This window comes from Sinocyclocheilus grahami, unplaced genomic scaffold (genome assembly GCF_001515645.1).
Source record: "Sinocyclocheilus grahami isolate Dianchi unplaced genomic scaffold, SAMN03320097.WGS_v1.1 scaffold865.1, whole genome shotgun sequence".
NCBI classification, from domain to species: domain Eukaryota; kingdom Metazoa; phylum Chordata; class Actinopteri; order Cypriniformes; family Cyprinidae; genus Sinocyclocheilus; species Sinocyclocheilus grahami.
In genome coordinates, this window is record NW_015506044.1 from 64628 (window position 1) to 88474 (window position 23847).

The 23847-nt window shown below is 37.1% G+C and overlaps 1 protein-coding gene across 1 annotated transcript in view; it reads right to left on the reverse strand.

Moving 5' to 3' along the window:
* Nucleotides 1-23847, reverse strand: part of LOC107563274 (CUB and sushi domain-containing protein 2-like) — a 209651-nt gene that overhangs the window by 54914 nt on the left and 130890 nt on the right. Inside the window, exon 4 of the mRNA XM_016248094.1 lies at nucleotides 19061-19255. Coding sequence (XP_016103580.1) covers nucleotides 19061-19255 — 195 coding nt within the window. The remainder of the gene's footprint in view (nucleotides 1-19060; nucleotides 19256-23847) is intronic.

Consider the following 23847-nt stretch of genomic DNA (forward strand, 5'->3'; position numbering starts at 1 on the left):
TGTTTTATATATGAGATGAGGACATGACTGCAGCCGGTAATGAGGCCGAAACCAGCACATCCAGTGCAAGAAGCCTTCGGTTTTTTAATTTTACTTAACATTATTTTATTTATCCATTATACTGAAGAGACCTTTTTGAAGAATATAGTTTTTTTGTTTGTTTGTTTTGTCATTTTTAGGTGTTCAGTTTTATTTTGGTTTTAGAAAATAAACGTGATTGCTCTCCTCACAAATCAACTCTTTCTTGTTTTTGTTACATGATCTCTGTGCCTTGCCCTGGACTTTTATGTCACTTCCTGTCTCCCGTGGTGTTTGTAGTCAGATTGTAGTCCGTTTGTTCATTGGTTCCCCTTGTATAGTCTCCTCAGGTGTGTCTTATCTTGTTAAGGCCTGTTCACACCAAGCACGATAACTTTAAAGATAACGATAAAGATATAGTTCTAAAAATCCATATAGAAGAGTCCACACCACAGCTATAATGTTAAAGGCACAGATAAATTATATAATTGGAATCATTTTCAGAACGATTTTTTCCAGCTGATGAACGATAAAAAACATTGACAGCCAATCAGAATCAATCCTGCTATCACGAGGTCGAGAATTTAAAGCGACAGATGAGTGTACGCTTAGAATAATCAGACGATATCATCCACTGGTGTGGACGCCAATATCGTTATTTTTATAGTTATCGTGCTTGGTGTGAACGGGGCTTTAAGCTTGTTAGCCCCCTGTGTGTATACATAGCCCTAGTTTTCCTTTAGTTCCTTGTGAGTTGTTTAATGTAGGCCTAGTGGTTGTCTGTTTGCCAGTCATTCTGTTCTTTGTTCCATTTGGTTATTTGCTTATTGTTTGTTCTAGTTTTTACATTAAATACCTGCACATAGATCCTTGCCTCTGCCTTTTCCCCCAGCTTCTCCAGAACATTACAGTTTTTCACTGGCAAATCTCTTTAACTAGTCCATTTTTTGAGCCTATATTTAGTATAAGTAAAATACTTAAGTACTGTTAAAATCAGATACTCTAAGGCTTTTACTCAAGTTGTTTTGGAATTGGTGACTTGTAACGTGTAGTGGAGTAATTTTCACTGTAAGGTATTTGTACTTTTACTCAAGTATGGTTTTTAGGTACTCTTTACACCTCTGATAATGCAGAGGTCAGCTGCCTGTTCTGCCAATAGTTAGAAATGGCACTATAGTATGCAGTGTTTAATCAACAGCTGTTTTACTAAATTCTGCTTTGGTGAAATTCAGTGCAGTCTTGTATCGTGATATGTATAGTACCGTGTCCTCTGTACCGTGATATGTATCATACAGTGACTTTGCTGGTGATACACAGCCCTAGTATTTATACACACAAACACACAGACACACACACACACACTACATACATAGATTCACTATTTTGACCCCTGTCACGCAAGGGAGCACACAAAGTACTCTTCTCATGCTGGGGTATTGAATTAAGATGGATCACCTAGCATGCCAATCAATATATTGATGACATATTCCTAGAGTGTAGAAAAACGTCCCAGCAAAACTTCCCCTTTGACCTTTCTGAGTTTCTCCCAGCACCTGGTTCTCTCTCCCCTCTATCAAAACACACCTACACACACAGAACACATGAAAATGCTCTCTCTACCCCACTGCTTACTTAAATCATTGATTTTCTTTTCCCTACTTCAACCACTTCTCCTGTCAGCTTAAAATTGCTCTTGTCATTTATGGCACAGTTCAGTTTTTATCTGTACACAAATCTGTGTCACAGCTTAAGTGAAAAGTCTGCACCGGGTCCGATATGGTGACTTGTACATTAAATGCAGTATATGTATTCATTTGTTTTAGTGTAGTATATTATATTATTTAACCATTCATAAACTCTCGACACACATCATTAAAAAAATGTTTGACACCCTCTACACATCACTGACCAGAAGCAACAACCAAAAAAGATGTGTATACAGTAGTTCCAATGGCATAGCATGTTATTTTACAGCTTACATTTCAGAGTACACTTGCTATGTAATCGCACATTCACACGGGGCGTCGGCGTCGACGCTTGATGGAGGGCGTTTCAGAAGCTTGGTGCTGATGTGACCGTCATAGTGATAACAGCCAATCACATTAATTTTCTGGTGTTGCATGATCACGATTGGTTAGCGTCTGCACCAGGGTATTTGCATAAGACGATCTGATTGGCTGACGCCTGTGTTGGCGCTTCAAAAGTTGAAAAGTTTTCAACTTCTGCCGCGAGCAATGGACCCACAATTCAGTTCGGCAACGCTTGACGTCACTCCATTCAAAGTAAACGAGAGGTGTTGACAACGACGCCCCGTGTGAATGGGGTGTAAGGATTTGTCTGCTATACAGTTGCCCAGTTCAAGCTTTGATAAGAAGTGCTGGGCAGATAGAATAGTGTTTTATTGTTGTTTAGAGTGAGTCAGCCATTTTGAGAGCAGCCAGTGCAGCGTGGCTTGCTGACTCGGAGGGAACACTGCTCTCTGAATGAGGATGTCGAGGCGTGACCGATGAAACTCAGTGACACAAAGACATGCAGGGGCATGCTGATATACACAGGTATTGAAGCATGCCAGAGAGAACAACATAAAGTCTGTCTGAAAATCAAACTCATAAACACAGCACAGTGGCCTGCTAAATGACTCAAGAGATGCACTCTAAAGAGGCCGTGTTTAAGAGTGCACAGTATGTCACTGCCACTATCGGCTTCCAGACCTGTAAATAAAATATTATGTCCAGAATGAGCAGCAACTAAGTAAATATATTCCCAGATTTGTTTCCAAAGCTCATAAACATGCAACATCCAAGTCCTTAAACTTAACAATTTTCTTAAAAAGAAAATTGTTAATGTACTCATGTCATTGCAAACCTATTTTTTTATTTTATTTGCTTTAATATAATTAAAAATAATAATAATTAAATTAATTAAAAATAATAAATAAGTATAAAACAACAAACAATTACATAAATGTAGTACATAGGTGATACATATATCTAAAATCAATAAATGTAAACGTAATAAGTAATACATTACAGTATTACATAAATTAAATATAATTATATATAAATTAATAAATTGGATGGATGGATGGATCGATGGAATCATAATACGTATAAGCAAGAGAGTAGAAATGTAATAATTTTAAATTCATATTCATATTAATGCAAGATATTTCTTCACAAATTCAAATTCTGCGTTCCAACCCACGAGTAACAGCACACAGATTTGAAATGACATGAGGGTGAGTAAATAATGATACATCTTCATTTTTAGGTGAACTACTCCTTTAAACATGCTCTCCAAATTTACAGTGTGTAGAACTGTTAAACAAAAGACCTTCACATCGCATGATGTCTTTGAGTGTTATTATGCAAATCTCCATCTTATTTAGCTGAAAATGAATTAATCATGTTAATACCTCGGTGCGTGGTGCGTGTGTGCGGTGCGAAGATTAGTGGCGAGATATGGTGTGCGAAGAATAATTGTGCTTCATGAAATAAAACGCTGAAGAAACACAGAGCACTTTCATTAAAGCAGGCTGTAAAATAAGAGTGCAGCCCGCTGTCTCTCCCACCCTCATCAATATTTCACAAAATAAACTCAACAAATGAAAAGAAAATCCACAATGCTGAAACAAAGCGCCAGACTTTCAAAACAATGCCTTTTTTCATCTGTTGTCTTTTACTGTCTATATGCCATATGAAAAACACATCTGATGCAGAACTGCTGTCCAGAGTTCCCAAATGAGACGATCGTTATTTTCCATTAAAATACATCTCATTGATCAACCGTTGGCAATATCCATGAAGTGTTATTTAAATACTGTTGACACTGCAGTTACTGAACACAGCTTGAGAGCAAGTGCAATAATTATTTCATTTATCAGGTTTATTTTGATGGCACACATTTCTACATCAAATAGCCCAATTAAAATAACGGATTCAAAATGGAAACTGTAAACTGAAATTCGGATTTCCATAATTCAATGAAATGAAAGTGATGTTCATGATGTACAGTATATACAGTAGATGCCATGTGAAATTACACTAGACAGATCTATCAATTTAACCAGTCTAAGTGCAGCCATAAAAACCTAAGTTCCATGATGCATATTTCCCACAAACATGGCTGAAATCACTTGATTCAATCTGAATTGGCTGCTCTACAACATCTAAGACTGCATTGGATCTGTTCAGTCTGTGGAGAAATAAAGTGTTTTATACAAGGAACAAGGCTGTAATGGTGAAGCTTTGCAGTAGTCATGGTATTCAATAGTTTGACATATTTTGTATGAAGCAGTTGGTAGTGAGTTAGATGTCCTTGAGCGGAAATGTATTACACATTGGAGAATTATGTCTAAAATATTCTAAACCACAAAATACTAACTTTTTGCACACTGAAATTAACTACCACTTTGAAGTCAGTCTATTATTATAGCATTATTGATTTCAGATTTATAATATTCCCCTATAAATATGGTTGGTAATAACGGATTATGGAGTTCCAGGGCACCAGCCCTTTTGAAGGCCACCTGTTTTCACAATTGAAAAAACATGTAAATATGAAAGAAATACATCTAGAAAGTACACAATATACGAGTAATACACTGCAAAAGAGAACAGAATGTAATGTGACTGGTTGAAAAAAGCTGATGAGGAGCTAGGAACATGTGCATTTATTTCACACTGTGCCAGTAGTCACTGGAACACATTCAAGCACTGTTTGTTTCTATGTCAATTTTACATCAGCTGTGGTTTTTCTCTAGCCACAGCAGTCATCTCAGTTTGAGGCCCCTGGCAGTGAGAGGCCCCGAGGCACTGGCCCCATTGGCATAACACATTATACGTCCTTGGTGGTTGGTTGGTTGTTTTACATGTCGGTCAGATGGCCCCCTCTGAGTCAGTGTAGACGGCTCTTGTCCAGAATAAGCTACAGTTACTCCTCAAAAATAGCACTGGTATCAGAGTTGGTTCTTTACTGATGCCAACTGGGATACATAATACACATTTCTACTGCTGAATGTTTTTGTTATTGAATATTTTTGTTATAAAGTTGAGAACTACACCATAATGCACACTAGAGACAGGAAAGAATTGAACGATTCTGTTTCCTCTTAATGATTTTGGTTCCTTAATAGTTCCACTGACAATTTTTGTCTATAAAATGAATGCTAATGTCTTCCAATGTTTTTCAAATTATGATCTTATGTGCTTAAGTCAAAAGGAACAACATGAGATAAATGAGTAAATGATGACAAAAATTGCCCCTCCCTTTAACTATATATTAAACAATACTAGAACAAACATGTTTAATTCATTAAAGGCCTTATGAACTGAGAAATAAAAATGTCCTTGCTCTTTTGACGTATAAGATGTCATTGTACTATAAAAACATGCTATGTTTCAGGACTCAATACTTTCATGTTAGTCTAAAAACAGCTTATATTGAAGCCAATCTTCCAAAACGACAGATTGTGGAATGTGCCACTTTATGACGTAATAATGTGGCTAAACCCCACCTCCACAGGAGATCAACGCCTGTTTCTATAGCACTGCCTGTTTAGCCCCGCCCACTGATTCGCACATGTAGTGTAACAGTCATTTGTAAATCAGTCTTTGCATTGGCTTCCCTCTAAACCCAATATTTGGAAAAAGTGGATTCATTTTATTTGATCCAGACCGCATCAGTAAGAACTTTGTTCACTTCAGTTTACTGCGGATTAGTTTACAAACAAGGCACAATTCGATGCAATATTTTCAGAAAGACTGAAACTAAAAGACAATGCTGTGCCAACTATATTGGCTCCGACAGTAATGCCACACCACACAAGTGTGAGTAACTGTTTTTATTGTCTGGTCACTATTGCTTTGTCTGTTATTACAAATCGTTTGATATGTACTGATTTATGCATTTTTAACCTAAATCTCAGCAGCATCCATCTGTGAAGGATGTAGGCTATCAAACATACACAACTATTAGCCAATCATAGCAGTGGTTGTTTACTTCCGAGTCTACAGTCCGACGTTACAAACTTTTAAATGATGATGTTTTTTTTGGTGTAAAAAATTATTGATAACATTATAAGTGGCCCTCAGAGAACAGTACGAAATAATAAAAAATGACCAGTTCATGACCCTTTTAAAATGCATTTCTGACAAAAAAGAATTTTATATCAGTCAAAAACAATGTCGTCCAGTTCCATTTTTATGCATGCATGTAGTATTTCTTTATCTATTAATTAAACTACTGTAGTTCTAAGAAATGATTTCCAGTTCCCAACTGAGACAGTAAATGTGGACCAGACTTTATGCCAATAGTTTGACTTCTGACTAACTGATATTACAATATGTACAACTTTAAAACATAAAAGAAAAGTTTGGTTTGTCCAAAAACAGGTTTGTACAATTCAACCTGCCCCATGGTTCCCTCGCAGCTAATGATCTTTAGTTAGAAAGAATAAGTGATCAGACAGTTACTTGCCAAGACCTCCACACACCTTGGTCACTTTTGTGCCGTAGGCAATAAGAACTACTGCAGCTGCTCAGTGTGCTGTCACGCAGTGTGTGCGCTTTAGCAATGTCTGTGAAACACATTGAGCAAACCGGAGCCAATCACAGCAGCCCGGCATCTATAAAAATGAGAGGAGTGCTGGGTTATCAGCAGTGAGGAATGGGGAGCTGATCTAATCCATTACCTTTAATCTCTCATAGTACAGTCCACGTCTATCACCACAACGAACAAAGCCGCAAACCTAACAGCAAACATGCTTACGAAAACACTCCTGTCCATCTTGCTGTTTTCCGATGTGGGCCAAAAGCTGAGCAGGGACCTAGAAGAGGTCAATTTAGAGTACGTCAAGACAGACTCAATGGGTTCACACCCACCAGTCCCACAGAATGCCCTACAATATATATATAGTCTCCCTCACCTCATTCACATGTACCGCTGCATCGTTTTGCCCTCCATTTAAAAACTCTTGTACCATTCTGAGAGGGGAAAAAGTGTTGATTTAGGTCATGACACTGATAGGAAGCAACTAAATATGAGAGTTTGCTGACCCTTTTCTTCACCCGCTCCTGTCGATTTTGATTTCAGGTGGGCGTCTGCTGGGCTGGAGAGTGAGAGATAACTTTACATGCCGAGTGGATGTGTGTAAACAATCTGATATTGCCAGACACCAGCTAAGCACCGGTCATCCGTGCCGTTTTGATGGATGGCTCAGTTCGAATGGAGACATTAGACCAACACATGCCTAAATAAAACATGACTCATGAAAAAGAAAAAAAAAAGTTTGATAAGTGCATCGGGCGGACTAAAGAGACAGCTATTGATTTCACGCTGTCCTTGATGGGAAGCCAACACATAGTTTCAGTTTAATTCTGCTGCTTCAGCAAAGACATGGTGGAAACATGAAGAGGTTGAGAAGAAGTTCTGCACCTCAGAGACATTTACACAAGCAGGAATCTTGATGATGCAGTGCGGATTTACTTATTAAACATTGCAGTCCAAAATACTGCAGGTTCTCATGTCCCAGGTGATCATCGGATAAAAAATAGACATAATACGTAACCACAACACATACAGTCATGGCCAAAAATATTGGCACCCTTGGTAAATATGATCAAAGGCAGCTGTGAAAATTAATCTGCATTGTTAATCCTTTTGATCTTTTATTTTAAAAATTCACAAAAATTGAACCTTTCATTGGAGAATAAGAATTTAAAATGGGGGGAAATATCATTATGAAATAAATGTTTTTCTCTAATACACATTGGCCACAATTAACGACACCCTTTTATTCAATACTTTTTGAAACTTCCATTTGCCAGTTTATCAGCTCTAAATTTTCTCCTATAATGCCTGATGAGGTTAGAGAACACCTGACAAGAGATCAGAGACAATTCCTTCATCCAGAATCACTTCAGCCCCTTCAGATTCCCAGCTCCATGTTGGTGCTTCTTCTCTTCAGTTCACCACATTCATTTTCTATAGGGTTCAGGTCAGAGGACTGGAATGGCCATAGCAGAAGCTTGGTTTTGTGCTCAGTGACCCATTTTTGTGTTGTTTTTGAGGTTTGTGTTTGGATTATTGTACGGTTGGAAGATCCAAACATGGCCCATTATAAGATTTCTAACAGAGTCAGTCACTTATTGATTTTTTATCTGTTGGTATTTGATAGAATCCATGATGCCATGTGTCTAAACAAGATGTCCAGGACCTCCAGCAGAAATATAGGCCCACAAAATCAAAAATACATCAGTATATTTCATTGTACACATGGGGTACTTTTTATCCCTGTGTTCACCAAACCCATCTTGAGTGTTTGTTGCTAAAAAGCTAATTTTTTTGTTTCATCTGACCATAGAAGCCGGTCCCATTTGAAGTTCCAGTCGTGTCTGATAACTGAATATGCTGGAGTTTGTTTTTGGATGAGCTAGGAGAATTTTTCTGGAAACCCTCCCAAACAACATGTGGTGATGTACAGTGGGGCAAATAAGTATTTGATACACTGCCGATTTTTCAAGTTTTCCCACTTACAAAGAATGGAGAGATGTTTGAATATATTTTTTTAAGTTTTCTGACCCAGAGACTCAACTATTTTCTGCAATTCTCCAGCTGTGGTCTTTGGAGAATCTTCTGTGAAACAGGAAGCCATGGCTGGATAATTTCATGTTCATAATTACCCTGGAGTGCTCAAAATGGTGAATATGAATGGGAATATACTTCAGAGATATTTTACTCATAAGAATTTCTAGGGGTGCCAATAATTGTGTCCAACGTGTATTTGAGAAAAAACATGCATTTCATTATGATATTTCCCATGATATATCCAATGAAAGGTTAGATTTTTGTGAATTTTTAAAATAAAAGATAAAAAGGATTAACAATGCAGATTAATTTTAACAGCCTTCTTTGATCATATTTACCAAGGGTGCCGATATTTTTGGCCATGACTGTATGTTTGCATGTGATCTCTGCTTGCATGCTTAGCACATACTCCTCCAGAGCATATGGTCCTGTGTATTATTCATGGAGGGTATACGTGTGTATTCTTTCTGCGAGGATGGAAAGGATATACTTTACATGCAGAGTAGCACATCTCGAGGTATAATTGAAACGGCAATGTCACGAAGCCCAGCGCGATGTCGTTGTTAGTCTTATGTGTAACGGCTTGCAGTACAACCAGAAACCATAACGATAATGCACTCAGCTCCCCTCATCCTGACAGCCCCTTCTTTGTCATTTCCTCAGGGAGAAGAAGACCATAGTTACATGCCACACTTACATGTGATGCTTTCAGGCATCTTTGAGTCATGTTTAAATGACAGTAATTTGTCATTTTAAACATAAAAGAGTCCTTTCACACAAAGATTGTCAGTATTTACTCACCCACATGTCAAGCCAAAATAATTATTGATTGGCTGATTAACTGATTGATTAACTCTGTCAGTGAATATTGAATCAGTTGAAATGGCATATAAAAGTGCATGCTAATAGTCACTATTAAGATCAAATAAAAATATATTATGATTAATATAGTAATTATTATTAAGAACAGAATTGGAGGAAAAGATGTAACGAGATGCATCGAGAATTATATAATAGTCAAACTGTTGCCCTCTGAATCATAATCGAATCAAATCTTGAGGCAAGTGAAGATTCTCATCTCTAGTTGCTCTAACGTCTTCTGTGATTGATCAAAACACCTCGTGCGGTGCATTGTGGTATCATGGGGGGAAAAGTTGAACAACTATAGATTAGTGTGCGCTGATATTAGTGCTCTGGTATTACCAGAGATTATAAGGTATGGTTGCTAGGTGATTTTGTATTAGAACCTTCAGAAAACTTTAATTAGATTTTTCTCAAAACTGACTTTGCTGACTCTATCGACTTTAACAAGTGTAGCTGGTTAGTCATGTCTTGTTTGATTCCAACAGAAATGTTTTTTTTTTAACATTTATTCATTGTGACTCATTTTGCCAGTATAGGTCACATTTTCAGATCACTTTAAAGGAATAGTTCACCCAAAAGTTAAAATGTTGTCATCGTTTACTCACCCTCATGTCATTACAAACCTGTATAAGTTTCTTTATTATGTTGAACACAAAATAATATATCTTGAAGAATTGTGAAGAACCAAACAGTTGTTGTTCCCCATTGACTTCCATAGTAGGGACATAAATATTATAGAAGTCAATGGGGAACAACAACTGTTTATTTCCAGCATTCTTCAAAATATCTTATTTGATGTTCAACATAAGAAAGAAACTCATACAGGTTTGGAACGACATGAGGGTGAGCAGATGACGACAATTTTCATTTTTGGGTGAACTATCCCAAACTTTAAGTCAGTCTTTTAAAATGAATAATTAAATGTATTATTGAGCATATCAAGAAATAGAAATACCCATCCTTCATATTGTACATTATAGTTTCATGATGGCTATTCACTTGAAACATTTAAAATAACAGTTTTTATACAAAACAGTATAAAAAGTAATATATATATTTTTTATATAAATTATTCTATAAATTATGGGTTTATCAGGCAGAATTGTAAAACCAGTGCATCACTCAGTGAACATCAAAACCAGATCAGTCCAATGTGTGCATTAACAGGTTTATAAAAATAAAATAAAAAGCATAATAACAATTTGGACAGAAATTAGACAGGGAAAGTCACTAAAAGAAAATCAGAAATCATCAGAAAATAGCTGTAAAGCTTCTTCAAAAATCTCTCTTTTGTGTTTCTGGCTGAACCGTCCCTTTAAAGACACCAACCCATTGCATTGCTTATTATGCAGATTTTGTTTTCTGTCTTTTTTACTAAATAATACATTCAGCAACAAAGATGAATTTGATTTTGATCTGGGTGAATTGAGAACAAATTGTGAATGTATCTGAATCCCCCCTTCGAAAGACAATTAATTCTGTTTGAACTTTAGCCATCTTGAATCAGAAAAAAATAAAAAATAAAATAAAATCAAGACAACGGGAGGAGGGGAACATATAAAAGAGAAAAAAACAGCACAAGTAACGAGAAAGGCATCCAGTAGAGAAATGGTATTGATATCCCCCTCCACAGTAAGACGCTGACCTGCTTTTACAGTCTGATGTAATTATCCGTGGCATGTGTCTAAACCATGGAGAACTGAACATTTGCAACACTCCTTCAGATTTCCATGCGAAACGCAACACCCTCCGTGTCCCCAGTGTTTGTTCTGGCCGAGTTTCGCACAATTTAAAAAAAGGTAAACAGGGGGCTGAGGAGAAAAATTAAATAAGAAACGGCATTTATTATGAACGACTTAAGAATGGCACACTTTTATCTGACAATTAGAGCAGCCTGACTGCATCCTGACGTTTCATGGCATCTCAATAATAATGAGGGGGAGGTTGCAGAGGAAAGACTGACAGGAAGGAGATTGTCTCTGCGGGGATCTGCGTGACTCGACTGACGATCAGCCATCATGTTTAACACAAACATGCAGTGAAAAACCAATGCTACACTCCACTCCTCCATCAATGGGCCGAGGCATACATGTTTACCAGGATAAATAAAGAAATAAAACAGTGGAAATGATGTACAACGTGTGTTGCTTTCTTGCTCTGAGTTTTTTTTGCTAAGCACCTCTTATAAATAAAACTTCATCTCTTAAAACCAGGCAAATGTGGTGCAGCACACAGATGACAAATCCTCTGCCAGTCACGCGAATCTAGACTGTAATCTAAAGAGAGCGACAGGAAAGCAAGTGGGCAATTACTTGAGCCAGCGCAGCTGCCAGCCAAATGTGCAAAACAAAATGCGCGACACCCGTCTCTCTGTCCACATCCAAAACGAACAGCGCGTTATTGCTAGAAGCGCGCAGGGTTTTTGTGAATGGCAGCCAGCAAAACGACAGATTCTCCCTGAGGACTTGGGATTGGAACATCCTAGTCTCCAGCATGAAGAGACCGAGACGGGCTAAAAACAAGTGCTGTGGAGGTTAAAACACAGCCGGGGAGACCTTAAGAAGGAAGGTGTACGTCAGCAACCAATAAAGGCACGGTCACGAGGGTATAGCGCACCAGAGATCTTAAGAAAGGAGAGAGATGTGAGATTTTTAAGAGATGAAAGAGTACTGAATGAAGCTGTGTTCTACAAGTCTACTGATGCACTACAAGATTCAGCATAACCTACGTGAGCTTAAAACAGTCTAAGGTCATTTGCCAAGCTGGTTTTCATCTGGTTTCGCAAGTCACTAATCCAGTCTCCTGGAGCTCGCCCAGCTGACAAAATCCTCTCTAAAACCAGAAAGCAAACCAACCTGAGTAGATTAAAAAATAATAATAATGTTATACTACTATTCAAAAACTTGAGGGCAGTTACAGTTATTGGTTACAAAAATACAGTAAAAACAGTAATTCTGTGAAATATTATTACAATTTTAAAACCATTTTAAAACTGTTTTCTATTTTAATAGGCTATCTTTTAAAATATATAATTATTCCTGTAATATTTAATTTGAAATATAATATTCCTGTAATGGCAAAGTAAAATTTTCAGCAGTCATTATGGCAGTCTTCAGTGTCACGTGATCCTTCAGAAATCATTCTAAAATGCTGACTTGACGCTCAATAAACATTTTTAATTATTATCAATGTTAAAAACAGTTGTGCTGCTTAGTTTATTTTTTTTTTTGTGTGTGTGGAAATTATACTTTTTCAGGATTCTTTGATGAGCAAAGTTGATGAAAAATATGTTTATTTGAAATATAAATGTATAGAAAATGTCTAATGTCAGTTGCTTTTGAACAGTAGTGTATAAATGTTTATGTCTAATGTTCATTCAATAACAGCTAAAGATTCCACTAATAAATTCCCTTCAAGATTCAATACAAAACATCAATTAACGATGCTATAAACCCATTTAATTCTTAAACATGGATTAAATAGGCTATATATTTAAAAGTTGATCTCATCACTTCATATTAACCTCTACAACAGTAACAATAAACAAACAATTAAGTTTAAAGATGAGTTCTTATCATCATCACTGAAAAAACAAAAACAGCAGCATGAATAAAGTCAGCAAACCACAAAAAACATAGAAAGCCTTGAAAAATAACCATATTTATGCTGCAATGCATTCTGGGATCTTAAAAATAAGCAACATTTTTTCCGAATATGAAACTGTTCAGAAAATGTAGCTAGAATAGCTGGGGCAATATTTGAAGGAATATTGTTGGTCTAATGAATGTTTAAAGTAATTGAAAGCCATTCAGATTCCTTAACATCTAATTGTTCTTTTTATATTGTAGGACATTAGAAATTACGATTTAACAAGCACATTTACAACACTATGTTCACCCCAAAAAAAAAAAAAAAAAGCCTGCAGAATGACCTTTTGAGGCATGGATCCATCCCAAAAATCTGGTGCTTTCAATAAATACCAGTCTCTCTCCCAGTTGAGAAGAAACAGGTAATCAATAACGCAAGTAGTTATTGAACATCAGTCAGTCTCGGTGGAGATGTACAGATAGAGACTGGTGAGTCAGAGAAAGAGAGAGGAATAAAGCATTGTTTAGATGCATAAATAACAAACAATCCTTATAGCAGAGTTTAGGTGCCCAGGGTATGCTCTCTGCTCTCAACCCTGCTGAGTAAAAAGAGATTAGGGAGATCCAGAGGACTGACAGCCTCAGATCTGCACAAAACAAAGCAACAGCTAAAAGATCTCTGATGTATCGAACATAAAAAAAGATTAAATAAATGAATAAAAAAAAATAAGTAAATTAATAATAGCAATAACAATGTTTTTTGATTGATTTATTTAGCATTTAAATGAACAAGACAGTGGTGAACACAGCAAACTAATCATGGGGTTATTTTGGACATAGGTTACTGCACTTAAGCACCACTGTACAATGTATGAACATATGCACTATCCCACCAAGCCACGACTATGGCAATATTCAAATAGGTCAAGAAAGATAAACCCTTAGTGGGTGGAACATCATGTGAATTCATATGAAACCGCTTCAAGTGGTGTCGATAACATGTTTTACAGAGCAGGATACCCATGTTGATATAGTAGTGTTTCTGCCTCTCAGTGGATCTGTACTAAAGGAGATAAAGAGGGAATGAGGGGCTCTTTGGAGTGATTCATGGGTAACCCTGCTGCGGGGCAGATGACTGAGTGTCCAGTGTTATTTGCTAGGTCCTGCACAGCACACAGACACATCTTGTGCCAATCAAATGCTCAGGGTGATAGAAACAGGTCCTGACAGACCAGCACTGTTTTTCTTCCTGATCACTTGCATATTGATTTTAGCACGCTACCTCTGACATTCCTCCTTCCGGGGATGTGTCTACAATGATGACCATTCATGTTAGAGACCTCTGTTTATCCTTCACCTTTACACAAACACACACTTGTAAATCCTCCTACTCAGACCTATCCAAACTGCCAGCTACATATCTTAGAAATCTGGAGATGAACATTAACAGCAACTGATGCAATCGATAACTTCTCTAGGACCCTATGAAATCTGCTTTGTTTTATCACAAATTCTGAGTTTTCTGTTAAAATATTTCTGGATTCCATTTGAATGGATTTTAATATTTACAATATCTAATCAATTGAATGCATTAAACTTTAACAACTTATTAAATGTATATTTTATACCAATGTATCAAAATTAAAGTTATAGTTGTCTTTCACGGAGATTCTGTTCTGTGTCTGTTTGAATTTGTTTCTGGATTCTGTGTTTTACTATTTAATATAAATTCCTTATCAAAAATGAATGAATGAATGAATGAATGATGCATTTATAAATCCAGTCAAAATCTTATCAAAAATGGTTGTTATAAACTTTGTGAAAAATTATTTACCATTTGAAAAAACCTAAAAGCATCACTAGAAACTAGAACTACAACTCTAGACTAGAAACATGAACTACAGTTCATGAAGGAAATACCAGTGCTTACAAGTGCTGGCTTTAATGAGTACATATATGCAAGGAACAAATGACCAATCACAATTCATTATGCATACAGATGTCAGAATGACAACCCATCACAATTCGCTACACATACAATACTGTTAAAAAGTTTGGGGTCAGTGAGTTTTTTTTTTTAATAAACTGAATTGATAAAAAATGACATTAAAGATTCTTAGAATGTCACAAAAGATTCCCATTTCAAATAAATGCTGTTCTTTTAAACGTTCTATTCATCGAAGAATCCTAAAAAATGTATCACAGTTTCCACAAAAATATTAAGCATCACAACTGCTTTCATAGTTGATAATAACAAGAAACGCTTTTTGAGCACAAAATTAGCATATCCCTGAAGGATGGCAGTGAAGGCTCGAGTAATGACTGCTTAAAAAAAATCAGCTTTGCCATCACATAAATAAATGTATATTTAACAAAACATTTTAAAACATTCACATAGAAATCAGTTATTTTAAACTGTAAAAATATCTCACAATACTACAGTTTTTTTTTCTTGTAAGCAGCTGTAAGCATAAGAGAATTCTTAAAAAAAAAAATTTAAAAATAAATTACAAATCTGACCCACCCCAAACCTTTGAACGGTAATGCATATTTATAACACTGAACTTTTTATATGTTATAGTATTTATATTACATTACTTTGTCATTAAATACAATACAATTTGTAATTCTATTAAGTTAGCGTTAGAGTGAGTTTCTTCTATGACAGTTGAGGGAATGACGGTCCTTTTTTTTCTTCTTCTTCTGACTGCCATTAACATTTTGGAAAGACTATATAGTATTAGTACAGCAAAGCCATTTTTTGTGCCATGGTACATGAAGTACAATGTACAATATACTATAGTACACATTGCAATCATTCATTGTCATAGTATGTAAAAGTATCAAAGCACCCCATTTTGCCCCATTTCCTGACAACTACTGTATGTGACAGAATTTGAGTTTAAATCAATCAGTTTTCTTACTAAGCTCAAGCAGACCTTTGAACTGCCCCAAGGAAGTCTCTTTAATGTCAAAGTGACTGGATAAATGGATGATGTGTGATGCATAAAGATCTAAGCCCCTACAAAAGATGGTCTGCTTGTGTTTCATGTCTCTTCATACTGCCTTCCTCGGGCTCTGCGGCTGCCATGGTAACACAGCAGCGAGTGGTGTGCAGCGGCACCTTGAGACCCAAGAGCCAGCACTGATAGAGAAGAACAATGGGGAAAAGAAAAGGATTTTGGAGGAACAACAGATCCAACCAGTTCGTGAGATTGCAACTTCTCGGTTTTCTCTTATCTTCTTTTTGGAACGAGCATTCCTGTTCAGTGTGCCACAGAGGAGGGTGGCATGCCAGCAGCCCGCCATTTTGACGTTTTGAATGCAGAAAACTGAATCTATTCCCACAGTGCGAGTGAATGAGGGGGTTGAGAGGGCTGTGAGGATACAGACCATGTGGAGATGCTTAGATGCAGAGATCTGAACGTATATGTTCAACTGGGAAAAAATTTAATAATGTAGGCCTATTAGATCAAATATTTATAGTGTGCTCTATAGGAAATGGTAAATAAGTCAGACTTAACACTGTGAAGAGGCCTGGAAGGTAAGCAGTAATGAGGACAGGAGAAGCAAGATGGCTTCTGGAGCCTTACTGACACTGTGCGACTCCTTTAAGGGAAATGACCCAACCTCCTGCCACCTTCTGGCCACCCATAATCAGAGCCAGAGACAAAGCTATCTGTTGTCGGCTACCACAGCCTTTGAGTTGCTGTTTTCTCTACTTGTGTACAGAGCAGAACTTCATTTGGTGTCAGTCGCATGGTTAATTAATTGGAAATCCATTCAAATTGAAGAGAGATAAAGCATGAAGGATGATAGAGGATACAAAAATATGTTTACGGTTAATTCCCTTCTGACTTAGTCTATAATTATAAAATAAATGTATATATATATATATATCTCAATTTGGCACTAGAAAATAGGCAAACAAGATTTAAAAAGACAGCAATAAATAGATGCAATGGTTGCCACAAAATAGCAAAAATAAATAAAAATAAAGTAAAATAATAAAAAAGTATTTTAAACAAATTATAGCCTATTAAATGCAAGTAATAAGGTTGTAGGCCTGGTTTCACAGAAAGGGCTTAGGATTAGGCCATAGTTCAATTCGGAAATTTAAGTAGTTTTTATAAACATGCCTTAGGGGGAAAAAACACTACTGATGTGCATTACAATGACACTTACAGTAACACTTTAGTATAGGGACCAATTCTCATTATTAACTAGTTGCTTATTAGCATGCTTATTAACATATCGGCTGTTTATTAGTACTTAAAAAGCACATGTTCTGCATGACTTCTACGTCCGTAATCCTACACCTAACAACTACCTTAGTAACTATTAGACGCAGTCGCAGTTAATGGTTTATTAATAGCGAGAATTGAACCTTAAAATAAAGTGTGACCGAACTTACATATTTTAAGATATGTCAGTGCAAGTTTCTTTCAGTTAAAACAGCTCAGACATGCATTTTAGTCTGGGACTAAAAGGCTTAAGCCTTGTCTATGAAACCGGGGGTTAAGGTTACTTCCCTTATGACTTTATTCTGATTATAGAAGTCTATATATAGATGAGATGATAACTCTAGGATTCCTCTTTTTGTATAAAAAACAACATAAAAAAATTAATGAATGCAATGGTTGCCACAAAATAATACATTATGCTAAATTAAGAAGAAGTCTAAAGGTTGATTTATACTCTTGCATCACACCAACGGCGTAGCCTGACATGCACCTCTCCAAAAATGTAACAACTCATCAAATCTATGCGGACTGCAATCGCTATGGTTGTTCTGCTAGAACCCCACCTTCAGGTCAAAAAAACAAAAAAAATATCTGTGATAGCGTCGCATTTCTTCATATGCATTTCTGCTTGCGATATAACTACAGCGAAAACGAAGATGGACCGGCAAGTCAAGCTGTAACAAAAGTCATCACCATCACTGCCGATGTTTCTCCGACAACGTACAAAATAAGCTGATTCTTCTTTGGCTTTTGCCTTAATACTGTAGGTTACACCAGCAGCATTCCTATGGACACTGCCTACTAGTGGACTGCCTGTGTAATTGCACATTGTCATGGACAATGATGCAGAAGAATAAATGAAAACCGCGTAGAGGCTACAGTATAAGTCCGAGGAATAACTATAAATCACTTATGACTTTACTTTCATTATATAGGCTATAGATGAGATTACTTTATTCTTTGTCACCTTTTATTAAACCAAAAAGTTGGTTTAAAAATAAAATCCCTAAATATATTATCCCTGCTGTACCCCACACGGGGCAGAAGGACGCCAGTGAAGGATAGTGGAGCTTCAGCATTGGCAAGTGGGGGTCTTCTTCTGGCATTGCGTGGCTGAGCATGTGTGTCTTTACGTGGGCTTCCTGTCCCCCAGCCTGGGCACAGATGGCCCTGGTTCATACTGGCCTGCGAGAGAACACTCACACCCGATCTGGAGACCATAGCTACTGTGCATTGCACTCGAATATGTCTAATACATTATACATGCTATTATCTGTGGAGCACGTTTTCATTGTTTTATTAACTGCTAGACCTGTGTGTTTTTATGAGACTGTCATGAATATGTGAATATGCCCACGTACAGTTCATTTATGCATATTTATGAGCCTTTGTGTACAACAGAATGGACGTAAAATGTAAGCACGGCATGTCAATGGGGGCTCAACATTGTGTTAATATTAGGCCTGGAACTGTCAGCATATTTTCAGTGTATCATGACCGAGAGCATTTGGATATCACTTTTCCCCAGGCAACAGCTACCACGTGACCTCGCTGTCTCACAAAACACGTTCACACGTTGGCAGGTATCACCTCCGGGGTCTCTACTGTGTCTCATCCAGGAAAAATAGAACTGCGCAGCCAACCTGCTACTAAACGCTGGGATATCTGTCAGCCCTGATAAAGACACTTGGGTAACCTTTTCTCAAGTCTCTCTTGAGAAGGTTCAATCCCACCTGGCCCATTTTGAGCCCCCGGACTCACCTCGGCAGTACGGCAGGGGGAAGTCCCAGGCAGCGGTGCCGGAGGAAGTGGCCAGGCAGGAGAGCACAGTGTGGCCCTCCAGCACATAACCCTGGTTGCAGCTGTAGCGGATCTTATCCCCGATGTTGAAAGTAGAGCCCTGCTGCATGCCATTCAGCAGCTGGCCTGGATTCCCACAGGTATAGCTTGGAAGGGCTGGAATGGGACAGAAACAAAATGTTTTAACTGTAAAGTGTTTTGTATATAATAAACTGTGTAAGAGAGAAATGCATTGAGATTTTTAAAGTATAAGGTATTCCTGTAAAATTAAGTCTAAACTGAAATAAACTGCATTTTTAAATACATTTTAAATTGTAATATTTCACATACAACCATTTTTACCGTATTCTATATCTTGGTGAGCCTAAGAGACTTCTTTCAGACACATTTTTCATCTCAATTAATTTTTCAAGTCTACAATATAGATGTAGGGTTCCAATTTGCTGTAATAGCCTGAAATTATACAGCATATCTATAATGTAACTTCATAACACCAATAAAATCACAGCAGTACTGATTTGTACATACTATAATATTCAACCCATTTACAGTACTTCAACCCATCAGAAGTCATTGTGACTCACAATTTCATTGACATTTGTCAATATTTAACACATTATGTACATGATAAATGGATGCAAGACATTATGGCAACACAGCACATTAAAGTCTACGGCAAGTCAGTTTACTGGAAAAACTGAACATTTTAACATTTCAAAAATGTCAAACAACCAGTTGGATGACAATTAGAATTTTTGTTGTTCTGCTCAGAAGGCTTAATAAAATATGAAAGACCAACAGAACGATAGAACGATAGATAGATAGATCTATCATAATTTAAGGCATATGAATATGAGTTCTATATTCCAGCTCTTCTATACGATACCAGCAGCTGGTTTTCTACTGATCTGTTTTGATTAGAAAAGCCATGCTAATGTAATTCAGTTTGTGGATGCAGATTTACAAAATACCCATACTGGAAGATAAGCTCTGCTAATGGCAATGGCCTGTTAGCAGGAATAGTACACTGCCATCTTAGTAGTGCTGGCTTTGAAGAGAGCTAGTGAGAGAAAGAGAGAGGTGGGCTGCCTGCTGATTACATCAGTGCTGATTAGGAGAGCAGTTTCGTCACTGCACATGTGAGACCATGTGAGAGCACCTCGTTTGACACGCACACACACATATTTATCAGCATGCATATTAATAAACAGTTACGCAGGTGTGAGAAATAAACACTTGAGAATGTGTGATTTTAACCAGGACTGAGTTGAGTGCTCCCTTAACCATTAATTAACTTGATTGAACGAGTGGCATGAATGTGAGCCAGAATGCTAACTAGATTCTCCCGTCGCTGGTCCGGCAGAACTGTTCAAAAGAATAAAAAACATCTACTTTCTCATTCTGATTTTGCATATACATAAATCATAATTGCATAACGGATCTGTTTCTTAAACAGAAATCCCTACTGGCCTTGAGGGACTTTAAGTATTCTGCATAGCCTCTGGATGTTCCCTCATACGCCGTTCTCCCTGTGGCCCCGCTGCATTTGTCCTCTCCAGTCTATAACTCACAGGACTGACTGTACCACCCTTGCAGTTTGACTGCTTTAACCATTTTAAGGGTCGCTATATCCTGCCTGAATACTAATTAATCATACATTTTTCTGAAATTAATCGCAGAAATATACAGAAATTGAAATTATTAAACACTAAATTCTAAATTAAATATATATGAATCCTTAAAGCTATAAAAGCTCCTTTTTCCTCTCTTTTTTCTTTGTCCTTTGATTAACAGACATCACAGCAGCTGGTTATTAGGTTGTATTGGCTGTTATTTCTTTAAGAGCTGCCGCTGCTGAATGTGACGCGGATCTGATCCGCATCATATTTTCTCTCATCTCTTTTTACCTTTTCTGACCCACTTCAGGTCTTAAAGTCTCTATTAATGAGCTGACGAGTTGAATCGGGTGTGTTAGATGAGTGAGAGAGTGCTGGGCTGCTCCAGGACAGTTTTGAAAACCATTTCAGAGACATGTTCTTAAATGTGACTCATATAAAATATATTACATGCATGCACAGTTTTAAGGCAGCTTTAATTGCCTTTTGGTAACTTCATGACTTAACATACCACGACATTGCATGCACGTAGTTTATTTTGCACTTTGATATGAAAGGATACAGGCTACAGTGCGCGCCGGTGCCTTTGTGCGTGCAATTGAAGAGCACTCGTTTGTCTCACGCCTGGCGCTGAAGTGGAGCGCGCGTCTGAAACGTCTCCTGTTCTCAGTCGTTCTGCGACTGAATAAATGCACTTCTTGTCAAGAGAAAAAGTGACAGAAGCAGCAGTTGTGAGTGGGGTGGCTAGTCCTAGCCCCTGCATTAATTGCGTTAAAGTTTTTTAACGTGTTAATCTGGAAAAAAATCTGAAAAAATGAATCGCTTGTGTTAACGCGCTAATATTGACACACTAATATATATTAGGGCCATGCAAAAAAATAAAATGCGATTTTCATGCGCATCTCGTCAGTAAAGCCGCTCCTGTGATTAGTAGTAAATCTCCAGCACATGCTTTCAGATGGAGCTGCATTTACTACACAGAGCCGTAGTTCATTGACAAGCTACGCAAAATTGCGTTCAAAATTCAGGCGGCTTTACTGACGAGATGCGCATGAATATCGCATTCGATTTTTTGCACAGCCCTAATATATATACTATATATACTATATAGAACTTTTAGTATGGCCTGCTCATAATCACATTTGGTTGTGGAAATATTCACACACACACACAAACAAGCAGACAGTATAATTGTGATTATGATAACTGTTTTAGAACAAGAAATGAACTCATACATTGTAGTGAACCTAGTTTCACCTTCCTAAGAGAATACACACAAGGCTGTTAGTGACAACCTGTTGCTGCAGTGACTCTAGATGGACAAACCAAAGCCCATGAAATATTAATAAGCACTCAGATAGACCCCAAAATTCAAGACTGTGTAATCCATTGGGCCCCTTAGAGCTTGTGTAGCAGAATACTTCAAGAATTTGGCCGTCAGAAAGTGACAAGAAATGTGAAAGAACAAGAGGCATGAAGAGCAGCGTCTCTTCCAGGAGCGAATCTACAATTTCAGCCCTCAGGGGTCACAGCCTCTCACTCAGTATGAGATGTTGTAGTTTGACATTTCTCATTTTAAGTATGCAGGGTGACAAGTTCAAATCTTGGTCGACTGATAATTTTTGTCAGAAAATGTATATTAGTAACTGGATTTTTTTTTTTTTGGCTGCGTGTTATTTTGTGATTAAACGACATTCAGAAATGACCATACATCCGATAAAAAAAAAAAATAAATACATTTAATTTAATTAAATACTACATTATAAAATATACACTTCCGTTCAAAAGTTCAGGGTCAGTAAGACTTTTAAAAATATATATATATTCTTATGCTCACTGAGGCTACTTTTATGTAATCAAAACAGTAATATTGTGAAATAATATAATTTCAAGTTAGCAGACAGTATCAAGTGTCATATATCATTATAAACAGGAGAACTTGAAGTTTCAGTCCAGCTAAATTTAAAGTCCCAGTTTTCCTTTTGTTTTCTCTAAGAATGAATTAATTTCCAGAATTTTAAGGAAAACGCAAGCAACAATTGGGTGGTTTTTTTTACTGTGTACTCAAACACAAACCCATGAAGTTTGGATTTTTTTTCTATAGAAAGATGTATCTGGGTGTTTTACACTTCCAAATAAAATGTTGTCTACATATAACATTCCCCAAGCTATAGCCATTTATTACAATATTGTTATGTGCGCTTTTCAGTGAAAAACAGGTCTATTTAGTTTACTAACAATATAGATGTGTTCAAAAAACATTTAGGGAGTAAAGAAAATGGAATCAGTGTTAAACAAAACACAGTAAAAATTTGACTTTTTTTCAGAGAAATATATTTTCCATCTGAGTATGAACAACAACAAACACAAACCTTGCAGCTATTTAGTGAAAACAATTGCACAAATTGTCTTCTGCAACACAAATACAAACAGTGCAAATGATTCACAAACTACACACAACATGTGTGAGAAATATACAGAGTGCAACAGAAACAATTGTGAAAATGATCTTTATGAACTATATAAGAATTATTTACATAATATACATAATATAAATGATCGATCCGCTGGCTGTACTCTGCGTTGGAATCGATTTTACCGGGACATCACCTAGACATAAATTCCAGTGCTTTATCCGATATGTACCGCTATTTCATCCTTGTTTTTGGTTTGTTTTCCAAAAAGTTCTCTCATGCAAATGTGTTATTTTGTGTTTGTTTTCATGCACGCACGACAGACTTTACTTTCACTTTGCATTTGTTCAACTTTACAATGAAAAATCCTAAATGGTGTTTCAAAAGACCAAAACCTATGTTTATTGGTTGAATATGGGACAGTTTGAACCAATCTGGACACGGGGGTGGGACTAAGCGTCAACGATCGTTCCTGTTTGGCTCAAAGGAACGAAATGCATTGGTTTCTTCTAGGGCTGCACGATAAATTGCATGCGATATTTAATGCGCATCTCGTCAGTAAAGCCGTTCTGTAATCAGCGGTAAATCTCCATCACGTGTGTGCTTTCACATTGAGCAGCATTTACACAGAGCCGTTGTTCACTGACGAGCTGCGCAAAACCACGTTCATATTCGCACGATTTTTTGCGCAGCTCGTCAGTGAACAACGGCTCTGTGT